The 24,302-nt window shown below is 62.7% G+C and overlaps 1 protein-coding gene across 6 annotated transcripts in view; it reads right to left on the reverse strand.

Moving 5' to 3' along the window:
- HDAC4 (histone deacetylase 4) overlaps positions 1–24,302 on the reverse strand; it is a 295,410-nt gene that overhangs the window by 31,743 nt on the left and 239,365 nt on the right. For 3 of the 6 annotated variants that reach the window (XM_045482342.1, XM_045482339.1, XM_045482345.1), the window contains 8 exons: positions 23,452–23,709; positions 21,470–21,656; positions 18,257–18,390; positions 15,724–15,844; positions 8,914–8,960; positions 5,131–5,238; positions 3,205–3,260; positions 1,395–1,482 (listed from right to left, as the gene is read on the reverse strand). In XM_045482342.1, the coding sequence (XP_045338298.1) occupies positions 1,395–1,482; positions 3,205–3,260; positions 5,131–5,238; positions 8,914–8,960; positions 15,724–15,844; positions 18,257–18,390; positions 21,470–21,656; positions 23,452–23,709 (999 nt within the window). The remainder of the gene's footprint in view (positions 1–1,394; positions 1,483–3,204; positions 3,261–5,130; positions 5,239–8,913; positions 8,961–15,723; positions 15,845–18,256; positions 18,391–21,469; positions 21,657–23,451; positions 23,710–24,302) is intronic. The other 3 variants (XM_045482343.1, XM_045482340.1, XM_045482341.1) reach the window with 2 other exon arrangements.

The raw sequence follows: 24,302 nt of genomic DNA on the forward strand, positions 1-24,302 counted from the left end.
ACACTTGTCTGTGAGGGGGGCTTGGGTGGCTTGGTCGCTTGAACGTCCGACTTCGGCTCAGGTCATGATCTCACTGCTCGTGGGTTCGAGCCCCACGTCGGGCTCTGTGCTCACAGCTCGGAGCCCGGAGCCCGCTTCGGATTCTGTCTCCCCCCCCCCCCCCGTCTGCCCCTCCCCTGCTCACACTCTGTCTCTGTCTCTCAAAAATAAACATTAAAAAAAGTATATTAAAAAAAAAAGTAAAAGCTATCTGTGCTCACCAGAAGAGATGTGGCAGGACAGACACCTGATCCCATCAACCAGAAAGCCACCACAGCTGAGCAGACGTGCACCAAGGCTGCGGGGACGGGAACCTTCTGCACCTGACACAGCCCTGCACGCGCGTGTGCCCTTTCCCGTGGGGGCGCACACCCGGGGTCAGCAGCCCTACAACCATTGACTTCCCCCCACGTCCTGGCCACGCCTGCGTCGTGGACCGAGGGGATGTTAGCCACGTGGTCATGCACCGCTCCACACTTAACACCTCCGCAGCACCCCTAACTAATCCTCTGGGAGGAGTGGAGGCCAGGCTCATGGGGACACAGGGACGAGGACCCGAGCACGCTAAGCACGGCCTCTGCCATCTACGCGCCCCTGGCCAGTGCCCGGCCCCTCAGAGCTGGCCGGTTTCTGCTGGGCTGGGGTTTGGTGTTTCTTTTCCCAAACTGGGAAGGAGTCCGCGGCACAAACGATCATCCCCCCTGGGTATCTATCTATCTGCTTTTCTTCTCCCTTAAAAATTTTATAAAATAAATCATAAATGCCAAACAGAATGAAGGAGAATTAAAAAGTAAACACCGTCCACGTCCATCCCCGGGACAAACATTTGCGTAACTGCTTTTGGAGCTCAGCCGCGACCTACAGCTCTTACACCGCAGTTTACCCCCCAGGCAGTGGGGCCGGGGGGGAGGCGGCAGGCCCGGCAGGAAAACGGGGCAGCGGCTACGCGGGCGTAATCACCCAGTTTCCGTCAGGAGGGTCTGACACGCACATGCCACATCTGGCTGTGGGAGAGCCTGGCCCAGGCCCTGTGGTGGACGTGTGAGGTCGAGGCCGGCACCGCCCCCCCTGAACCCTCCTCTCCACGAGTTCTTCTGGCCGCTGCCCTCAGTCACGGGCACAGCTCGAGACATTTCAGGAACCGGCTACTGGCAGGACGGGCAGAGGGCACCTGTAAAACGGACTCGGAGCAAGTCTGAGCTTTTACTTCCTGCGTCTCTGAGGTAGCTTCCAGGAAATTAAGGTCCCCAAATGCAAGGTCAAAGGAGGCAGAAACGCACACAGGACGCTGTCTGCTCGGGGAAGCAGGGGGGCGCACGGCCCCCAGCCCCTCTCGGGGAAGGGGTCCCACTTACCCAGTCCACGATGAGGGTCTTGCTCACGTCCAGCCGTTGCTGGAGAAGCTTGGCTGCGATGGCTACGGAATTAAAGTAGCAGAACCCCCTGCAGATGAGAGGAGACACGGAGAGGAAACACAGGTTCTCACCCGCCTTTACGCAAGACGCGACAGAACCATCTAGAGCCCTGTGAGATTTGAAGAGGGTCTGGTGAACTCACGGCTCCATTAACTGACGCCGTGGAGGCACACACGGACCCCCACGGGTCTCCCGCACGCGGACCGAGGTGCCCCGGGGTGGGGCACCCCTCCCTCGACGTACCAACACCCCGCAGAACGCGCACGGGCCGGCCTCTGCGGGGGCCCTACGGCGCACAGGCCCAGAGGTCACAAAGGTTACTTGCTTACTGCACATGTGTCACGTTTTCAGACATGTGACGACGACACAAGAATCGATCCTGTGACTGACTCTGAGGGTCTTCAGGAGGGTGAGAAAGCAAACCAATTCGAGTAAATCTGAAACTCTCCACATCTGCCCCCTCCACCTACATTTCCACAAAGGTGGGGAAACCCAGCGGGGTCTGTTTCTGGAATCCGGGCCAGCCACCTGTAAGCCCTCCCCTGGCCGGGCTGATCCAGGGCCGGGACCCGACCCACGGCTCGTGCGAACACCCGCGGGGCGCCCACCCAGCACGCCGCTGCCCGTTTCCTTCCAGCCCACGCGGCTCGTACACTTCAGGACACCCAACCACTTAGACCCCAATCAGAACAGGGCCTCCAGGGGAAGGAGGATCTTGCTCCCAAACGCCACGGAGCGTTCTGGGTCATGGCGTCCCAGGCCACAGGGCTGCTCAGGTGAGGCCGCGCTGCTGCGCCGCGGGAAGGAGATTCCCTCTCAGACCGCGGTCTGATGCCCTCGCTTCCAGATTTAGAGGACGCGGGGCTCCCGCTCGCCTGTCTGCCAGACCCCAGGCTCCTTCACGAGTGTGGGTTTGGCCTGCGGCTCCTCAGCCTGTTCTTGCTGCTCCTGAAGACAGGGTCTGCCTCTGCCTCCCCGCGCTTCCCGGCTTCCCAGCCGTGCTCCGTCTGCACGGTCCCCGCTGTGCTGTCTGACCCACCCTACTCTTTGGGGCACAGCCCAGACGTCCCCTCTCTTACCTCCACTGACACCAGCGGCGTCAGGGCCCTTCCCTCCCACATCCCACGAGATGGCATCACGGCGAACCCACCCCCAGGCACCAAGGCACTCGGTACACGACTGGTGAGGCCCAGGGTCCGGTCCCCGTGACTCTGCCCCAGGTGGGTCCGTCCCTATCTGCCACCGACTCTCCCAGGTAAACCTGGGGCAATCTGCGTGCCGCGCCCGCTACCTCGGCCAGCGCCTCAGATGTGTGCATGGTCAGAGGCACCCCTAGCCCCAAACGGAGTCCAGACCTAGCTGGCCCCTGTGGTCATGACCTTGAAACGTCAGTCTCCTTGGTATCAAACCACAAGCAGGCCAGCTAAAAGGCCACACGTGAGATGACCTGAGGGGTCTGGATGGAATGTTCTACAACAATGAAGCACCACATGAACTCATTCTGGTGCAGGTTAAGTCCCCAGCCAATTTTGTACAAGACTGAAGATGTCTAGAGATGTCTGCAGGTTCCTCTCTTTGCCCCCTCTGGTTCAGGCCACCACCTCGCCACAGCTGGTGGGTGAAGGTCACCTGTACGGCTCTGGAGCTGTGCCAGCTGGGGCCCCATTCTCACTCAAGTGCAGCCCAGCCCTCCCACGAGAGGAACCGGAAACCCGCAGCCCCTGCCCGTCATGGCCGCGCGCCTACTTACATGGGCGTGCTCTCCTCCGCGTGGTGTCCTGGGGGGCGGACCACGGCAAAGCCGTTCTGCACACGGCACCAGACAGGTGGGGACAAACAGGGAGGAAAGACAGGTTTCACGTCAGTGAGAAGATGAGCCCAGACCACACACGAGGACACAGAGTCACAGCACAGCTGGGCACACGGCCGTGGGACAGGATACGGGGCAGGCGTCTGGTCCTGCCCTTAAGGAGGTCTACTGGTTGTCATGGTTACTAGGATGAAAGGTGACTTCACCCCTGACATTTGACCTTCAACGGCTCCCCGACGACAAGGCCTGGAGTTGCTCAGCTCTGGGATCTGGGTTGGAGTGGGCAGGGCACCCTGGGGCCCCCTCTGTTCGTGACCGGTATCCCCAAGAAGCCACCTGATGGGAACCCTGGGTGCAGACAGAGCGCAAGGGGCTCCTGCCCCAGTTTGGGCTGAACGTGAAGGACGCAGATCCAGGGGGCACGGGCGCTGCAGAAAATAAGTGACCCATTTACTCAGCGGAAACAGCTCAGAGGCTACAGGGTGCCCCCCTCCCCCAGGACCCCTAAGTCACGTGTGCTTTACAGAACCATAATACACTGCTCAGCAGCCACGGAAAACGATGTGCACGGGCACCTCTTGTGCGGCCCGCGGGGAGCTGTGTGGTCAGGCTGGGAACAGCCCCCGGGGCGGACTGACCCCCGGGGCGGACTGACCCCCGGGGCGGGCTGACCGTTGGTGACGGGGCCTGCTGCAGGACCAGCTCGGGGAGGGACGCGCTCACACGGGAGCCCCCGCTTTGCGCACTCTCAACCCTGTCCTATGCGCGGGCCCGCACCCGGTTCCGAGCACAGGCGGCACCCCCTTGGGGGTCTCCGTGCCCCCATCCTAAGACTCCATCGCCATGGTGCCAGGGCAAGGGAGGCAGGCGGCTGGTGCCACGGGAGCCGGCAATGCCAGGGACGCATAGGCCCTCCGCCCGTTTTTCTCCAGCAGGCTCGAGGGGACAGCAGCTCTGCCCGAGGACGTGTGATGCCGGGATCAAACGTATGGACTTCGTGAAAGTTCCCCCGTTGAATGAACAAAAGGGAAGGATGGGGAAGTGGGTGCAGGGCGAGACCGTAGCGTCATCTGAGAAGCCCACGGCCAGCTCCTGCCTGCGCTCAGACGACCTTCCTGAGGAGATGGGCGCCCAGAGTAACGGTTTCGAAAATCAGTGATGTTTTAAATACCATGCAACAAACTGTGTCGAGATTCTGGAAAGCGTGTCTGCCTAACTCATGAGCCAGGACTTCCAAATGAGCCGCACTGGGTCGGGCGCCCTGTCCAACCTGCAACAGACCAGTGGGTTCCATGCCAAGGAGAGGATCCCACTGCTACCGTTTCAGGTTCTGCACTGCAACTCATCTTCCAGAAACTTCCACGTACGGAACCGCAGTGGAGCATCAAGGAGGAATCTGCACCGCTGTCTGAGAAAGCTATGCGAACGCCGTGCCCTCTCGCACGCCCACGCCTTGTGGGGCCACAGTCTCGTGCAGGAGCAGGTCTGAGACCGCCTGATCCGCTAAGACAGGCGTCGCTGCTATTGTCAAGTTAATAAGCAGTTTTGAAAATCCCGCTTGAATCTCTCGTATGGTCGGGGTGATGACACAGCTCATACACAAAAGCTCTCGGAGTTCTTCAAAGTTGTTGGGAGTGTAAGGTGCTCCCGAGACCGAAGCTTCGAGAGCCGCTGTGCTATCACGCACTTTCACCAAGGCCGGAGGTGCTCCCGTCGATGAGTGGGGACCCACGGGACAGGAGCCACCCTCCCCCAGTCACTGCCTCCTTGTCTGGAGGGACCCACCGGGGGCTGTCCTCCCACCCCCACCCTGGAAAGCCTCTGGCAGCCTTCCTCCGGGCCGGTTTCTGCAGGGTCCCCACTGACCTTCAGCTCCCCCGTGGCCACCTTGAAGACCAGCTCCACCACGCAGCCCACGGCCAGGCGGGCCGCGCCCGACGAGTGCACCTCGTTCCATATGGTGTCGCTGTCCACCTGTGGAGACAAGGGCCCTGCGGTGAGGCGTGTCTCGGCCTGTCACCCCTGTCCCCCGACTCTTGTGGGGGCCGTGCAGCTGGGGGCTTGTGGAGTCTGGGGGCTCTCCCTGCAAAATCCCAGTACGGGGCTGCTCGCTTCTCTTTTACTGATTATCACACCCAGCTCACATTCGGCCTCACCTTTTTTTTTTTAAGATACGCCAGAAAATACCGAACGGGAAAAGAACCATAAACGCAGCAGGAATGGGACGTGCGCACCTCTACCCCTACCCGAGGTGCCCCTGCTTTCCTCCATCGCCCCCATGTACACGAGCCTCAGAGCAGGGGCGTCTCGCGCACCGAGCTCTGCTCCTGTTTGGTTTCATGGCAGGTGAGCGATGCTAACAGCAAAACGAAACCTAAGAAAAACTGGAACGAGAGGTCCCTCCAGAGTCTGACTTTACTTTGTGCTGAAGAGAATGAGCCACTCCGCGTGTCTGACGGGAGCGTGGGGTGGGGAGGGAGGAGCCAGCCCGCGAGGGACCTTCTGGAGGGCCGCGCACCCCGCACGGGAAAACGTGGTCAGGTAATTCCCATCTGCGTCCTGGCTTGTTTGTTTACGGAGACACACGTCCAACGTGTCTGGCTGATGTGGGCATTGAAGACGACCAAGAAACTGGAGCGGCCAGTTCCGGAAGTCACCCTGTGGGGGCCTGGGCGGGATTGGAGTGCCAAGAGGGAGCACACAGCCCCCCTCCCCCCCCCCCCCCGGGTGCCAGGCCAAGGGCCCCCGAGCCGCCATCTGCAGCGGGGCGACCGGAGCCTCGGCCGCGCACACGTAGGGCTCATGTGCCCTTCCTGGGGGCGCACCCCGCCCGGTGAAGGTTCGGAGGAGCGGTGCAGTCACAAGCCCGTTACCTGCAGCGTGGTGCCTGCGAAGTCTATTTGAGAGCCACCCACCCCCCCCGCCCGCAACAAATCAGCCCCTCCGAGCGCTGAACGCTCTGGGACTCCAGAGACCGAGGCCACCCACACAGCGACACGCAGAGGTGACACAGTCCCGTCGGGGCCTGCCCAGGTCCGTCCAGGCGCAGCCGGGCTCCTGCCCGCCTGGCCAAGACACCGACCGTTATGCAGGGGTTGCATTTCCCGCAATGAACTCGTGAAGCTTCGTCTTCAAAGAGAGACGACTGAAAATACATTTATGAGGGGTTCAAGCCATTTCCGGAGGACGGCTATTCTCTGCAGTGAGCAAACCTCTGTGTTCTTTAAACAGTTTCCAAATGTCAAAAGAATGCTCTGCACTTTGCCGACTCTGCACGGCATTAATATTCGACTTTCAAAGAGCGGCTTCTGTTGTAAACGATACCGTCCCGCTAGTCACGGAAGCAGCTTTTCAAACAGAGCTGGCCCGGGCCAACCTACGTCAGCTGCAGAACCGATTCATTACAGTCGAAGGGGACGGTCCTTGGGCGAGTGGCAGGGGCATCCCACCACCGCTGCTGAGCCTCCCGGGAGGGAGGACGAGGGTGTCCAGGGCAGGCTGGCGCGGATGCTGCCCCCGAGGACCAAAGGCAGTTTACGCAAAACCACTCAGGTTACTTCTCCTCAAAACGTGAGGATTTTGGGTTCTGAGCCCAGGGAACCAGCCCGGTACATGCTCTGACAGGTCTCTGTGTGTGACCCCAGGGCGGAAGCCCTGGGATGTCTTGTCCAGAGGGAAGGACGGAGTCCCAGGCTGCCACTGCTGGGCCAGCCTGGGATGGCTGCCTTCTGGCCCTGAGTTCCAGGGGCAAGAGCCCCGGGGAGGGCGGGGCAGGAGGGCCACTGCCATGCAGGAGCTCGAACGAGGAACCAAAGTGCAAATGGGCTGCTACGTTTCTTCCAGCAGAGGAAAACTTGGAGGACGCTTCCTGCAGAGATTCAGAAGGGACGTACCGGAGGCGGCCGGTGCCGGGCACACCACGGCCCTTGGGGAGCCACGTTGCTCAGGGCGCCCAGGCCAGCGAGGGGGCCACAGGGCCAGCAGGGAGGGGGATTCACCCACACCACGTCCCCTTAAGGGGAAGATGGAAAAGATCAGGAGGTGAGCAAAACAGCGGATCCTTTCATTTGGTTTGAAAGAAGCTTCCGCTGACTTCAAACTCTCTTTTCGGCACAGTTAAGGGAAAAGGGGTCTGCAAACAACTTGAAAACACCATCCCACACCCTAAATGTTAATTCAGAATAACTTTCAGGAAAAGCGGAGAGGCCCCTCCTCACCTGCGTCAGCACCCAGAACACGCACACTCCCACCCACACTTAGGCTCCCGGGGTCTGCTTGGCTTTCCCGAGACCCCACCAGTGACGCCGAGCCCACACACGCAAAGTGCTTCTCCGCCCTCCTGGGAGCGGGGATTATGGAGAGGCCTCGAAAGACAGCCATCCCCGAAAGACCCTACGGTTCACGCCTTCTACCAGTGAGTCCCCAGGCCTCCTCTACTCAGTTCAGCGCTCTCATGCCCCGATGTGAAGGTGGGTGCTGCTTGGTCTGCAGGGGCTCAGATCTGGATGCACCCTCAGCGGGGGCTGCCTGGCTCCAGGCCCCAGGCCCGACTTGAGCTCCCTCTCCCTTTTGCAAATTACAAATCCTGCCTCGCACGGCGCGCTGGCTGCAGGGCAGCCGAATCCAAGCCTTTTCAAGTCTCGCCAAAAATTTGCCCCGAATTAAGAGATTGCAGCCTACTTACAATATAAAATAAAATAACTCTAGGGGGCTTGGTGGTGGTATGAGTAAATGCCGTTTATTCTCTTTCTGACGGGATAATTTTCAAAGCAGCGAGTTTTGTAAAGACTCAGGAAGAAAACAATTTTGTTTCATTTCCATAACAGAATCCAGACCTGGGGCTTCACCCTGCGATCTGTAATTAGGCTCACACTCTGCCCCTGCGCGGCCTCCGCCGAAGCGGCTTTGTTGTCCGCGGTGTCTGCCGGCCCCTTCCCTCCGCGGCCGACTGCGCTATTTCACGGCCTACGCGGCCTCGATGGCCAGCAGCCCCGGGCCCCGCTCTCGCCCCCCCACCCCTCTGTCATCCAGGGCGACGGGAGCCGGGGGCTGGGATGGGGGCCTCTCCCCGTTAACAAAAAGTGCTGGCCGTGGACACCTGACCTTCACTGCGCCGCGGGCAGGGTGGACGTCCAGACCAGAAATCGTGAGAGACGCTGGCTCTCCTGAGCAGGCCGGCCTGAGGGCGTTATCGCTCACAGAAAAGCAGCAGCCCCCCCCACCTCCCCAACACAACGGCCTTCAGAGGTTCCCCGGGGCCCCCGGCTGGCGGTCGGACACAGTGACCTCACACACCCCTGTGCCACCGCAGCCTGAGCCGAGACAGGCCGTTCCTCCGCAGGCTGGGAGGCGAGACCGACCTGCTCCCCACGGCGCGCCTGCGTGCCAGACGGCCTTCCCGGAGGAAGGTGCCCGACTCCAGCCTACAAATGCTCCCAGGCCCCGGGCCTTTGAAGCCACACGTGTGTGGGGGGTGGGGGGTGGGGGAGGGCCCGGCGGGGGGGGGGGGCGGCCCCACCCGCCAGACCCTGTTTACGGAAAGCACCTGGCAGCAATTATCCACTCTGCGGAAAACAGGGCAGCGGTTTCTGCGGCCACTGGGGCCCGAGAACAAGCAGGACATTATTTACACATTAAAGAAGCACTTACCCCGACACCACCGCAGGGCAGCCTGACGAACACCGAGGTTAGCGAGCCTGCGGGGAGAAGGACACTCAAGGTCAGGAGGGCAAGGTCACAGGCGCCCCGCCTACAGGGAGCGCGGCGCGGGCTCCGGGAACGGGGTGCCCAGGGGCGCTGGCACTTGCGGAAGGCGCACAACACAGCCACGCTCCGAGGGGCCCGCTGGCGTCACAGGTACCTCGGCATCACCGTGTGGCTGCTGGGGGACAGTCCCCGTGGACAGACCTCCCCCTCCCCGAGGCAACGGTCACCCCTCTGGGGGTCTGCACCGACAGGCGGGCTCTCCTTCCAGCCTGAGCCGGCACACCGAGCACAGGACGAGCCGAAAGGCTGTGTCCCAAGAACTTCTCGCTGTTTAGCAACCTGACCCGGCCCCCCCGCCGGCCCTCGTCCTCCCGGGTTCGCGGCTCCGGCAGCACCACCCGCCCCCTGGCGACAAACAAGGGAGAGAGAAGGGCCCGGAATCACACGGAGCATCCCGGGGGGATGTGAGTACGACACCCCCCTCCCCACTTATAAACACGGACACAGCTAGGAAACCACCCGGAAGGCCCACGCCGGCCAGCGGCACCGGGGCAAGTCCCCTCTCCCACGGGGCTCGGGCCTGAGCCCTGGTGACGAAGACCGGGACTGTCTTCCTCAGGGTGATCCAGCGCTGGCTGGCAACCAGCCTACGACTCCCCTGTCACAAAGGACAGAGAGCACCCGCCCCCCTAGGGCTCCATGTGGCCACGTGCCTGGGGAGGTGGCCCAGGAGACCCGCTCTGGGCTGCCCGCTGCTCCCGCATGCGCCCTGCCCCCGTGGCCCCTAGGCCTCCCCTGGCGGGTTCCTTAGGCCAGCTTCGGACTCCTCTTTTTTTTTGAGAGAGGGAGGGAGAGAGGGGTAGAGAGAGAGAGTGAGAGAGAGAGAGAGAGAGAGAGATTGAGAGAGGAAGAGAGGAGAGGACGAGAGAGAATTTCAAGCAGACTCCGTGCCCAGCACAGAGCCCAACATGCGGCTCATACTTAGGAACCGTGACCTCCCGACCTGAGCAGAAACCCTGAGTCGGACACTTAACTGAGCCGACCAGGCACCCCTGGCCTCCTGTTTGGACGTGGCAGGGCTGCGCCCACTGCGGGGAGCCCCCCACCCCCCCCCCCACCCCTGCCTGCCCCAGAACACTGGCTTCTGCTCTAGATGCCCGTGAGCCATACCATTGGGACCACAGGCCCGGGCCGGACTCTGGCCTCGTCCGTGCCCACCTCATCCCGACTCCCGGTGTGGACCACACTAGGCACTGAGCCACCGGGGGCCACGTCACGGGCCAGCCCCGGCCTGCACCCTCCTGCTGCTCACATGACACACAATGCTCACGTTCACCCGGGGCCACGGCGCACCCTACAGCCGCCCGTCCCCTCCCACCTCTGAAACGCCTGGCCGCGGGGTCCCGACCTCAGACCGGCCTCTCCCTGCGCCCCGCCTGCTCTCCTCGTGCCACGTCTTGCTGACTGCCACTGCCTGGATCCGCGGCTCCCGCTGCCACATACTCTGAGAGTTTGCCCCGTGAGGGTGGGGACACGTCTGCCTGCCTCCCCTCGTGCCCGCGGCCGGCCCACAGCCAGGAACACACAGATGTGTGAGTGGGTAGGGGGGCAGGCAGGACGTGCAGGGCAGGGGAGGGTGGCTCTTGAGGGGCTTGCCCGGCCGGCACCGTGAGGGACCCTCTGCAGGGAGATGCCGCAGGGAGCAGGTGGGCTGGGGGAGCGGGCCCGGGGAAGCAGAGGGCACGGATGCCGGGCCTCTTGCCGTCCTGCTTTGCCCCGTGTCCGGGAAGAGGCCCCCCGAATGGCCTAGGTCATCGACTGAGTCCTGGGACCGGTGCGGAGTCCTCGCTAGGCCCTGGGGCTTCATGACGGGCTCTCTGCCCACCGTGGCTGATTCTAACACAGGAACACGACGTGTGGGATTTGAAGAGCTTCCTCCCGGATAATCCACAGGCCCGTGTGTATGCGTTCCGACACATCTGTGTGCCTAAGTCCAAGTGGAAGGAGGCTCTGCTAAGAGACTAGATTTCTCTTTTTGAAATTAGAGCCAATACTGTCTACGTTAAAAGCATAAATCACCTAAATATGTTGACTTTGCTCATTAGCCAGCAACCAAAGACCGAAATAGAAGGAAAAGGTAGGACCCTCGTGCATTCCTGGGTGGGCGCTAAGCATGCGCTTCTGGACAGGAGAGCGGTTCCGGAAACAGCTCCCGAGGAACCGTGGCCGGCTCTCAGCACAGCTCATTTTCACTTGTCCCCAGCCACCTCCTTGCCTGTGGCTCACTCGGGCCTCCCGTGGTCCGGGGCCACCATCACCTCGGCAAAGCCACAAACGTCCGGGCGGAGCGGGCGCGGATGCGTGAAGGGCCACCTTGCTTTTCCAATCGGCGCAGCTGCTGAGAGGCGGGCTGGTGGGCCCGCGGGCGTGGGGAAGGCACCGCTGCTCCCCACACGGGGTCTCACCCCTCCCGAGCGCTGCCAGGCGCCACGCGGCCATCTGACCAGGCTCCCTTTCCAGGGGCCGGCCGTCAGAAGGCCAAGACCCACACCCCTCAGCGTCCACGGTGCGCGTCGGCCGAGCCGAGCGGCCCTGCACCTCAGTGCCCACGCGGGTCTTCTCGCACACGGCTTAGAAGACTCGCTTTGAAGAGGGAGGGAACTCACACGGCGGTGTTCACGTGCCCGATTAGGGTTCTGGTAGCAACAAGATAACGGCCAACTGTACTGGGTCTGGAACAGTCAGACTGACGACAGGATGCCTGGTTACCAGCACAATCACCGGGACTCTCAATGTTTGTTTATTTTTGGGACAGAGAGAGACAGAGCATGAACGGGGGAGGGGCAGAGAGAGAGGGAGACACAGAATCGGAAGCAGGCTCCAGGCTCTGAGCCATCAGCCCAGAGCCTGACGCGGGGCTCGAACTCACGGACCGCGAGATCGTGACCTGGCTGAAGTCGGACGCTTAACCGACTGCGCCACCCAGGCGCCCCCACCGGGACTCTCAAAACGGATCCCGAGTGGAGAGAAGGTAGCTGGTTAGGTGTCCCCGGAGCGATGGGAATGGGTTTCGAAACAGCGTGTAGCGGGGAAGCAAAAGGAAGTGACGATTTAGGGCCTCGCCGGCGTGACCCACGCACACACGCTCACGCGCTGCCGGCACAGGCTCTGCCACCACAAAAGACACACAGAGCTCACTCGGACGGCTGCATCGCGGCGGGGGAGGAGCAGGTGTGAGGACGGCGCAAACAGGAGGGGGGCTTCGGGGGCCTGAGTGAGGAGGGGCAACCCCACACGGACCCCGGCCCCGGAGGCACCGCTGCAGGGCCAGCCACTAGGAGAGCTCCAGGCCCTCCTCCCTGAAGATCCCGCATACGCCACGCCTCTCCTTCACCATCCGTCCTAAACCGAGTGTGAAACTAGCTCCCGGACCTGGCCGGTTCCGCTGCCGGAGCGTCCGGGCCCGCCTCTCCCCGTGACCCGCCTCTCCCCGCCCAACTTCACGGTCAGAAGACAACACACGAGTGCAAAAGGCCCCTTGGTGGCGGCTCAGCTGACACGGGCCTCTGGGGGCAGGCAAGGAAGCAGGGGCTGAGCTGGGACGAGCCCCCTGCTAAGAGTGGGGACAGCCGCGGGGGCCATTCAGTGCGCTCGTCTGGGACAGAGGAGACACTGCCGTCCGCTGTGGGGCTGTCCAGCCGGCCCCAGGGACCGTGAGGTTGGGGGCTTACTGGTGCTGTGCCTTGGTGGCACCGACGGGGCCCACAGGATCCTCTCCCGTACTGGAGATGTTCCAGGCAGCCGAGGTGCCGCCCTGGAAGGAGTGGCATTTCCCGCAGGGTCCCGGAGGCCGCCCTGCCTGTCGCGCCGCACTGGCCTGTTTTCACGCAGCCTCCTTGCTCAGCTCGTCCCTGAGGCCACTGGCCACCTCCCCACCGTCCGCATCCCGGAAGGCTCCTTTCTGAAGCTCCCCTCTCTGGACATGCTCTGCCCGGGTTCCCACCTTTTCTGGCCCCGCCGGTCCCCAAGCCCTCCACCAGCAACCTGTCCTTCCGCACCTGCAGTCCTGCCCTTGTAGCTAGCAGCTCAGACCTCCACCCTCTGCCTGAGTCCCACTCCACGACCGCCGGGACCGGGGCCCTGGGCACACTGCAGTCCACACACGAACACCCCGCGACTGAGGGACAGAGCACACAGCACGCCCTTCTCCACAGGGAGCTGGGAGAACCTCCCTCCCGTTCTGGCCAACTGTCCCCACACATCTTACGGTGTCACCTCCTACAGCGTACCCTAAACCACGACGGCCGGGCTTTGAAAATCCGACTTGAGTAGCAAGGACAAACCCTGCTGTGTAAACAGAGGACACAAGTACCTCTGTGGGGTGATGGCTCTTGTGACAGAACAGGCCGGGGTGGGAGGGTCTCTGGGGTACATCTGGCGTCAGCTCTCTTGGGGTTCCCAGGGGGTCTTGGGGAGCAGAGCTCCCGGCAGCCAGAGCACCTGGCCGGGCCGTGGACCAGACCCACCATGTGGCCAGAAGGACAAGCAGCTCTGGTGTCGTTCTGAGCCTACCAGGCCCCGGCTCCCCCTCCCAGTGGGAGAAGCGAGCCCCCAGCCAGCACCGGCAGCAAGGTGTGGGGAGCAGGGCAGGAGGGAGCCCAACAAGACGCTGGCACAAGCCCTCAGCCACACTGCTCCAGGGTGTTCTGGATGCTTCCACGTGGGGAACAAATCCCATTGGGGGCTGGTTTCTGTGACCGGACTCACACAACGGGACCCTGACGCCCAGGGGGGCAGTGTTACAAGCGGGGCTCGAGGCAGTCAGGTCACGAGGGTTGCGCGTTGGTGGGCGTGGTCAGTGCCTTTGGAAAACCCTGCCTGGCTCCCTCCCCTCGGGCCCCAGGGAGGAGGCAGCGAGACCTGTGATTTGAAAGAGACTGCGCCCGCCGTGTGGCATCTCGATCCCAGCCCTCCCGCTGCCGGCCTGTAAGCGACAGACTCTGGCCTCTGTCTGTGGTGCCTGGTTACAGCAGCCGGAGCAGACGACGCAGCGGGCTCTCCCACCCGCGGCCTGGTGGCCCCTCGACCTCGCTCTGCGTGTCCTCCTGGAGAAAGGGTGTCTGCAAAGGCCTCCGCTCAGCTCCTCCTCGCCCTTCCTGGCTCGGCCACGGCTGCAGGTGGGGAAGGTCTCGCTCTGCCTGGAACCGGCGAGGCGGCACCCACGTCGTGGGGCGCTCGCCCTGGAATCTCACGCACCTCCTCATGTCCCCTTGTTCCCACCGTTCCAACACTGTCCCTGCCACCCCTCAGAGGGTCCGGGCAGCCGTGGCTCGCCCGTGATTGCTATATGATGCCCTCCTCCCTTTTTCTCACTTCCCCCGGAAGCTTCTGCACAGCAGGAACACTCCCTGGATTTTCTCATTCCTCCCCCTGTTGTCTAGGTCCTGCCCCTGTTCTCTGCTTTCTAGGAGATGGAGCCCCTAGAATAATCCTGGGGAATAATCCTTGGTCATCTATTCATAAGACTGAGGACCTAAGAGCCACTGGGAGCTCCGGGCACACGGTGGGCTCACGAACTGGTGGCTCCCCGTTGGGATCCCGTCAGCTTCCGTAGGGCGGGTCATTCTCTGAGGAGGTGTCGGCAATGTCTGCCCGGGGCAGGGGAGGCCTCTCAGAACCTCTGGCCAGCCCCAGATGTGACCCCTCCCCGCCCTCTGTCCCGAGCCCAGGTCTCTGCAGTGGCCATGCCGAACCCCCCCAAGTTGGGGGCGTCCACCCCCAGCCCTAGCTCGGGAGGGCACTTTCTGGCACCTGCCGCCCCCCTGCCGTCCAGCCCCCAGGCTCTCCTGTGCTGCTGGCTCCTATGTCCCCAGAACAAGGGTTCATGTCGTCCGAAAGCCTTGTTACTACAGGGCAATGGGGCTCAGGGAGTAATGTGACTGGCCGCCCTAGGACAGGACCCCGATCTCCTCCTGGCCACCAGCTCCACCCCCTCCAAAGACTAAAGCGCTTCATTCGTGTCAGGTACCTCAACGCCTACAGCATTTCTAGCACAGAAGACGCGCTCCCCGAGGGAGGAAACGACGCACGCGTGAAGCAGGGCACACACCCACGCGTGCACCGAGGGAGTGACCGGCCACACCGTGGTGGGATCGCCCAGCACAGCCTGAGCAGAGCCTTCGGTGACAGGGGGGAGGAGGCCGCCCCCCCGCGTCCCTCCAGGTTCAAGGTGGTTGGGAGGCTGGGGTCAAGGTGCCCCGGACAGGTCATGACGGGGGTGGGGTCTGCGCCCAGGAGCCCGAGGGCCCTGAGGCTCCGGACCGGCCTGTGCTGGAGGTCCCTGCTCAGACCCCCCCCCCCCACCTCCTGGGGCGTTGACGCAGGAGACCCCTTCGCTCAGGCCCACCAGTGCGGAAGCCCCCCACCCCGCGGGGAGCCCGCGTGGGGCTGCCCCTGCCTCCCGGACTCCGGGCTCACTGCCCGAGAGGGCTGGCAGCAGGTCCGCGGCTGGGGTATCCCCCGATCCGCCGCCAGTGTCTACGCCCTGCCACGGAACGTTCCGCAAGACCGGCGGTTCTCGCCCGCCGTGGTCGCAGCACCCCCGGCCCAGGCACGAAACCAGCAGCCTCCGCCCGCCCTCCCCTCAGTACCTGGTGCAGGCCCCGCGCAGGCGCAGGACACGCCCGGTGGGCGGCGCTCAAGGGGCGGGGCCGGCGAGCGCGGGCGGTAAAGGTAAAGAAGGCCTTGAAATACCTAGAAGTTTCTTACTGTCCAGTTTCTGCCGGTTGAGGGGGTTCGTGCCATAGAGCAGGGCGTGCGCCTCCGAATGCACCGTCTGCAGCTCCTCCAGGGTGGCCTTCCGTCCGCGGATGCACTGCGGGGACAGAAGGAACAGGTGCGCACGTCTCCCTGTGCCTGCAGGGCTTCGTGTCAACAGAAGGCAGTTCCACGAACACCGTCACCCCGGAGGAAACTGAATTTTATACGTGCACGGGCACACGGTTATTTGGTCCTCGCAAAACAAAAAGGAAACAGCACCCAGCACAACGTTTAAAAAATATTTGAAAAATGTTTTGGAGGCTTTACGGGTTAATTATAACTTTGAAACCGTTTAGAAAGATAATTCCAGCCTTCGACGCTTTAACCTTCCCTGTCACCCACATGATTTGGCATCAAATTGCCACTTTGCCTTCTAACTGCTGGGGCCCCTGTCGGGGGGTGGGGGGTGGGGCTTGCCACAAGCCGCGGAGCTGCTCCCCTAGCGCCCATGCGGGGGGCGGGGCACCAGGCCCCTGCACGACAAAGACACCCTTCCTGCCATCCTCGCTGGGCCCTCCGGCTACCTTCACTCATCACCTGCCTGCCCCTCTGCTTTTCCTTTGGTCTGGAAATTCCTCAAATCAAGACTCCACAGCGATGTCCACGTTTTCCCCCAGAAATTAACATCAAATTCACTGTTCTTTACACGAGCTCCGCTTACTTAAATTTTTAAGAGGAGGGCAGTTTATGGAGCGAGATTAAAGTTCACGTTTCTGAGGGCGACAGTCCCACGGGCGTCTACACGACCCTGGGGGCCTTGGTGGGGTTCCCGAGCGCGAGGCAGGCCTGGGGCTGCTCCTGCTGGCTGTGACAGCTTCCTGAGGGACGCCGTGGACACGGGAGACGAAGGGAGCGGAGCGGGCAGGTGCAGGCCGGCGGCCGCACGTCTGCCAGCCGGGCCTCCCCGCGTGGACGGGGCCGTGAGCCCGCGCCCTTCGCTGCCCAGCAGAGGCCGACGCGGAAGCACAGGGAGGGGAGCCCGGCCCTTGGGGCTCCCTCAGTCGTCCACTGGATCGGGGGGACCTGACCAGGAGGTTCTGGTCTCCAAGTGGCCGGGGACCTTGGGAAGTCCGGGCACTGCCAGTCCCTCTAACCTCTGTTGTCAAGGGCTGACACCCACCACCCGTGTGCAGCACCTGCGCCCTGCGCTCTGCCCTGGGGGCCCGTGTGGGAGCCTGTGGAGGCAGGGACGCCATATCCCTCGGGGCTGCGTGAAGCAGGTGGTGTGCCCTGAGGTCAGTGTCCCCCCACGTCAGGGACACCGGGCTCTGCGTCCCGCGTGTCACTGTGTGTTTCGCACGGGCCTCCTCCCAGCCGTCCTGCTGACTCAGGTCTGACCCCACGTCTGACAGACCCCCTCCTCCCTGGTGTCCACGTCCACAGGTCCAAGGATGCCCCACAGCCGCCGGCCACCAAGTGGCAGCACTCCGCCTCGGGGCAGACGAGGGCCCCATTCTCCCCACGTGTTCTGTCTCATGGTCTTATCCCTACCGATCGTGTGCAGTCTTCTATCCGAAAGGCCCCCAGAGGCCCCCGACTGAGGGGACCCTCCAGGAGAGGCCAGAGGGTAAAGAGCAGTCACGGGGAGCGGTCCTTGAAGGAGGAGCAGGGGCCCTGGTCCCATGAGGGCCGCCGAACAGGACACCAGGGCATTGGAAGATCTCCTCGGAGGGGTGCCTGCCAGGGCGCTGCTGCCCCCCGGTGGTGCAGCCTCCGGCCAGACCCCAGAGCAGGTGCCGTCCTCCGTCCTGCCCAACCAGGCAGGGTCACGTCCTCCCCAGAGGGCACTGTGGGGCTCTCGTGCCCCTCTCCCCTCCCAAAATCCTGTATCACCAGACGAATTTAGATCCCCAAATATTGTAGCTTCTGAAGGAGAACAGATGGACACACAGAGGGGGTGCTGCTGCCCCCACGGCCCTGACGTGCCTGCTCTAGGGCTCTTGCCTGGGTCACTGTGCAGGGAAGTACGTGCCACCCGCATCCCGTCCTTGCTTTTGCGGGATGGACATAGGTCCCCACTTGATGGGCATATGGGGGGCCGGCCGCCGTTGTCCTGCAGTAGGGGGGCACAGGGGAGGCTAGGGGACAGGAGAACGGAGGAAACGGGGGACACGGGGACAGACAGGGATAGAGGAGACACGGGGACAGGTGGGGACAGGGGGACAGAGGGGAAAGGGGGGACAGAGGGGGCGGGGATAGAGGGAGCAGGGGGACAGGGTTGGAGGGGGATGGGGATAGAGGGACAGAAAGGGCAAGGGGATAGAGGGGACAGAAGTGACAGGGGAACAAGGAGGCAGGACAGAGGCAGGCTCCCCCAAGGGAGGACCTGGGTGTTCAGGAAAGCAGACTGAGCCTCTTCCCGCCCACACACCGGTGCCCGATGCCCTGGCGGGAACGCTCACGGGGGCCCCCAGCCTGTCGCGACCTCTCGCCCAGAGCCCGGCAGCTGCCCTGGGGGCGGCCTTACCTCGCATTTGCCCCGGAGGCCCGTCTCCTGCAGCCGAGACCAGATGCTCTGGATCCGCCCAGCGTGCTCGGGGTGGCTGTTGGTGTTCCCACAGGTACACTGGTGTTTCAGCATCAGCGTGTCGTACACGAGGCCTGGGGACAGGAGCGGAGTTGGCCGCGGTCAGGGGGGCCCTCGGGGGCCTCTGGCAGCAGGCCCGCCGCCCTCCACCCACCCACAGAGCTGCCCGGCGGCGCAACCTGCCACTTCCTTGGGAGCGACCGGGCCAGCGTAGCCCCGCGCCCCCTAGGACGATTTGTCTGGAAACTGCAAGTTCACTGGAGGCCGAGTGCGGTTCACAGAAATGGGAACAGGGGCTGTGTGCCGGCTCACCGCACATGCCCAGGGGTCCCCGGGGTGGGGGGTGGCGGGGCAAGTCAGGAAGACAAGAAAAGATGCCCCAGCCCGCTCCCAAGCCTAAGCCATGTGGCACTCATGTTCCAGGATGGTGCTGTTTTCCCCCAACTAAGACGCTTTAGGCCCCGAATCCAAGTCCCTCTTGTCGGGGAGCAGCCTATCAAGCAGTTCCGAGGACCGTCCAAGGTTGTGGGGGCTCAGAAAAAAGGTAAGACTTGTTTCCTACTCTCAGAACCCTCCGGACTGGCTGGGACACGTGTGCGATGACACAGACACACGGGCAAGCACGTGTGGTGAGAATTAACACAGAATACGGGTAACCAACTGCCTGGTCTGCAGCGTCCTTGGGGGCACAGCGGGGTGCCAGGGAGCCTTGGGGATGGGGTGGCCCTTGAGGAGCGACGTCCGGCCGGCCCCCAGACGGGATGGGGACACTCCCAGACCAGAGTGACTGATGTCACGGCCAGGAAAATCTCATGCAGGTGGACGTATCCTGTGCATCTGGACACGGGGCTGGAGAAAGGGGAGGGCAGGGGCGGGCTGAGCGCACCTGCTCTATGCCCGCCCCCCCCACAGTGGGTGGAGAAGGTTCGGGGCCCACGTGACATCTGCCGGGAGGGGTGTCCCGCTGCCCCTGCCGCAGCACTGTCTGTAGTCCCCCCGTACCTGGTCTCCCAGGGCACAACTGGAAGGTCAGGCTGGCTGAATGGACCCGCTCGGGCAGGCCGGGGCCTGGGAAGGGGCATGTGTGGCTAAGACCTGCTCCCGCAGGCAGAGAAAGGTGGGGACCCTGTGAGACAAGCTGTGCTGTCAGACCCACGGCTACTTCTATGTTCCTGATGCTGGAGAACGGAGGCAGCGTCACCAAACACAGGAACAGGGCTGCAGGATGAGCCTGTTTCTACAGGGCCAAGCTGGACGCCTGGCCTCAGGACGTACTGGGCCCAGTACTGCCTCTCAGTCTCTCGTGAGTCAGGCTAACGGGAGTCGGTCCCCTCGTGTTGGAGCATTCCTGGGTTATACCAGCAAGACTGGGTGGGGCAGGGAGGACTTCTGGTAAAAAAAGCAGCTGGCGAAGAACAGGCCTATGGGACCAAGCACACTCACCACCCACGTGCTAAAGTACGTGTACAAGACACGTGTACCCGAGAGGGTGCGTTCAGCAGTTCGTAATGGCAACGTATACATACATACGTGTGCACGCACGTGCACGTGTGGAATGCGTGTACACGAACAAGACGAACATGGCATCATCCCCACACAACAGTCGGCTAGTCTTCACTAATCCCGTGGCGGGAACTTTCGAGGTGACCCCAGGTCACTCCCGCTTACAGACAGGAACCTGGAATCCGGACAGCAACCGCACGAGTCTGCAGAGCCGAGGAGCCAGGATGCTCTGCCGCCACGAGGGCGAGCTAGGACCACGTGCACGGGATGCCGCCAAGGCAGGGCGTGGAGAATTGCCAAGCCCACGGCGACAGCCGCGTCCCGTCTTTGGAAACCTGTCCGTCCAGTTGTGCACAGAAACAGATCTGGAGGACTTAAACCCGATCCTGAGGGTGGCTACCTCTGGGGGGTGGGATTCCAGGCAACTGTCAATTCCTCGGTGTTTCTCTCCTGTTTCTTTTCGGTGAGCTCGTCCTATTTTATACATTTTCAAAAAGCAGTAAGGCAGATGAGGCCACTGGCCAGGCCGCTGCAGGGGACGTGCAGGCACAAAGGCGCCCCGGGGGCCTCCCCGGCCCCCACAGTGGGCACATTTCCACCATGGTTACAGGGACTGGGGTCTCTGGGGTCTTTTAGGGACGTGCCCATCTTAGTCACCTGCTGACTCTATTTGTGACCCTCTGCAGTTTCCTGGTTTCTTTCTGAAAAGCAATGATTCAGCCTCTGGATAAGTACTAATGAAATTTTCCTCTGAATATAAAAAGTATCCTTTTAACAAGGAGAACTTGGGCACGTTCAGACGTTCCATGTTACAGCGTGCGGACAGGACGTCTTAGAGGTCTGTCTGAAGGATGAAACCGTTGTGTTTTTAGGGATTGTGCTCTTTGTCCGTCACCAGAAAGAACCAGCAGCCGAGAAGGATGTGAAGAGCCGTTCTGGCCGCCCTCTGTCCCGGGCCGGGCATGGCTGGGCAGCGTGGACGCCCGGGGTGCAGCCCGCTGCCTGCCTTGGGAGGGCCCGACTCAGAGCCCAGAGCCTCTGGCCCGGGGGGGCGCCTGCCCGGCCAGACAGTCCTCGTCCCTGCCTGCAGGGGGCGGTGCTGGTCAAGCAGAAACAGTCCTGCTGGCAGGTGTCACCGTGCTCCCGCAGGGGTGGGGCAGGGAGGACAACTGGTTCCAGAAGGCGAGACCCGGAGGCTGCCTGAGCTGTCCCGACTGTACCCACAAGCCACCTGGGCCTCACAGCCGAGGCCCCACCTGAAGCTTCGGTTCACAGAAGGGTGGGTGAGAAAGCACGAGGTCGCGGTCTCTGCTGACCGTGGAGGGGAAGCTACCCGGCGGGGCGGCCATGGTGGCCTGTGGGTGGGCGGTCTCTGGAGGCAACGGGTTCTCCGGCAAAGGGGAGATGGGCTTTGGCACCCAGGAGAGACCGCAGCATCAGAGAAGGGGGTGGGGAGCCTCAGCGACCAACCCATCCAGTACCCCGGCCAGGGCTCTGCCCAGGCGCAGATCAGACCGGGTCAGGGGTATCCCCTCGCCCTCTGGACAGTGCCGCCCAGGGCGGGCCTCCCGCGTCTGCCCCGGCTGCGCCCCAGTCTTGCCCGCAGGTGCCGGTCGGCCGCCCCAACCCACACGCCCCCGTGCACGGTACCTGTGGTGAACCTCGGTTTGGTGGGGGGCTCCTGCACGGACATGGGGAAGGTGGCAGACGCCGGGGACGACTGCGCGCGGGACAGAGGCCGGTGGCCGCCGAAGGACACGGGGATGCCGGCCGCCTCCATGGACGCCTGGTAGTTCCTCAGCTGGTGGATGCGCTGCTGTTCCAGTAGGAGGGCTTGCTGGGGGGGGGGGGGGGGGAGACACAGGCTCTTGTTGCCCCCACGTCACCTGCCCCCTCCCCGGCCGAAGGGCTACACGGATCTCTTCTCTAACGGCTCTGGGCACCCGCATGCAGCGCACGGTTCAGGAACTCGCTGGGGCGGCTGCCGGGACGGGCTGCCTGGCGCCCGAGGAGTCCCCACCAGCAGGCAGCCCTCCCGGGCGAGTCTGCTGTGCTCTTGCCCTGACCAAGAGTCCCTGATGCGCAGCCAGAGACGCGAGAGAAGAGCGCGCCTCAGGGCGGAACGGCTGACTCTTCCATTTGCCACCTTTGCTCCCCGGCCTCCCGGCGTCCCACACCCCGGCCCGAGGGCAGGAAGGCTCCACTGAGGCAAAGAAATGTTCTGTTCAGGTTCCAGGTGCCCGGGGCCCGGCCGACCCACCGACCGGGTGTCAGGGGGCAGGGATGGGCGGACGTGCCTCTCTGAGGACGGGTGGGGACCCAGGTGGACAATGCCCGGGACCCCACGTTGGCTGCCTTCCAGCAAAAACCACCACAAGGAGGTTAAACATACTTTCACAAATGCCTCTTTTTCACAAAACTATTTCTAGGAGTCGGCTTTGGTAAGGGCTCAATACCACAAGGGCCCCAAATGGGCAGCGTGGTGTGGGCACTGCCGGCCAGCCGGGCTCACTGATGCCAGGAGTCTGCACGACAGAAGAGGCAGCCCCTCCCCTCGTCCAGACCGCCCCTCGTCCAGACCACCTCTGTGGGGCAGCGCTTTGGTGCCTGGGGTGCTGATAACGTGGACCCAGAAGCCACAGAGGGACCCCCTCCGAAGGAGCGACGGAAAAAGCATGAGAGATGCCGCCTGCCTGCAGCACGCCCCCCACGGACCGTGGGAGCCGCCACACTCCAGACGTAGCTGCGCTGCTCAAGGCTACGATCGGATTCCACTTCCTGCGCACCCCTGGCCGGCTGCCCTAGTGGTTTCGTGGGCGTGGAAGTTTTATTTTTCACTATAAATTGATAAATCTTTCATCAGTTTACTCATCAGTCTCTAGTGGGTTTGGTCGCTGTGTGTCAGTGCCTGGAACTACGTCACACCGTTTTTCCAGATCTGTAAAGTTGGTCACCACTGCCTCGTGGGCCCCCAAAGGCCCTGACTACCTTTTTCATCAATTAAGAAATCAATCTCCCTTGGGATGCCTGGGTGGCTCAGTCGGTTAAGTGCCCGACTCCGGCTCGGGTATTGATCTCACGGTTCGTGAGTTCGAGCCCCACGTCAGGCTCTGTGCTGACAGCTCGGAGCCTGGAACCTGCTTCAGATTCTGTGTCTCCCTCTGTCTCTGCGCCTCCCCTACTTCTGCCCTCTCTCTCTCTCAAAAATAAACAGTAAAAAAAAAATTAAAAAAAAGAACAACAAAAATAAATCAATCTCCAACCCCCTCCACCTTCAATGATTACGCTGAATCCTACTAACGCTTGGATTTATGTGAGCCTACAGTTTACAGAGCTGAAAGAAAACCATCCCTAGGGACTCCGAAGCTGGCATTTGGCCGGAATACAGGTGCACAAATGCCCACCGTGGACAGAGGGTCTATATCTCTAGGCACAGCTAACGTAAAAGAGAGAGCAAATTGCACCCGCCTCCCACACCACCCGGGGAAGGGCCGGGAGGAAGACGCCCGTCCGTGTCCACCGACGGCCGGCCATACGGCGCCGCCCCTTGAGGAAAGAGGGCCTGGCCTGTCCCTCCTGGCCCGCCCGGTCCATCGACTCCCACCCCGCCTGGCCCCCGCCAGCGCGGTCACCTGTCGGAAGAGCAGCTCCTGCTCGGTGGGCTGGCGCTGGCCCGGCTCTACCTCCCGCGGGGGCTCCGCCTCCTCGTCATCACTCTCGATGGGCTCCTGCTTCACCTGGACGCCGGCCAGAGCGTGTGCCTCCTTCTGCCCAGGGAGCCGGTCCAGGTAGGGCTCCTCCAGGAGGGCCTGGTGCTCACGAAGCTCCTCCTCCGTCTCCTCGGGATGGCTCTCGGGCTGCCGGGCCGGCTCGCTCTGTTTGGGGATAATCTATAAGGCAGAGGTAAGGGATGAGGGCAGCGGAGACGACGTGACAGCACGAGCTCTGTGCCTCAGAGCAAAGGGACGGACGACCTGGACGGATGCTGCCGGGCCTGAGCTGGAGCCGGCAGGCACTGCTTGTCCCCCAACACCCTGAGCGCTGGGCCGGCCGGGGAAGGAGAGCCCAGCACCTCGTGCGCATTTGTTAACAAGCACCCGTGTGCCAAGCGCAGAGACGCGGGGTATGAAAGTCACAGCGGTCAAGCCAGGCTCCTGGGGGACCGGCGCCGTGGCTCCGAGAAAATGTGACCGTCTGCAAAGCCCCTGACTATGCTGCCGTGGAGAACGCTCTGACTCGGTTTCCAGAAGGGGAGAGGTTTTCGAGGATGCCTAACACGTTTTGGCCACCGCACGTCTGGACGCAAGTCCTCCCAGACCGTTTGCTTCACCACCCACACCACCACATTGTGGGTGTGACGAGGGTCGGACTGGGCGGACGCCTGTGTGCAAGGGTCAGTGTTCCGTGTGCTTGTCCCCAGGGCCCAGCCCTCCCAAGCAGCTCCCCGAGGCCCTCAGAGGGCACAGCTAGGGGGTGAAGCATG

The sequence above is a fragment of the Leopardus geoffroyi genome, chromosome C1, assembly GCF_018350155.1.
Source record: "Leopardus geoffroyi isolate Oge1 chromosome C1, O.geoffroyi_Oge1_pat1.0, whole genome shotgun sequence".
Taxonomy (NCBI): domain Eukaryota; kingdom Metazoa; phylum Chordata; class Mammalia; order Carnivora; family Felidae; genus Leopardus; species Leopardus geoffroyi.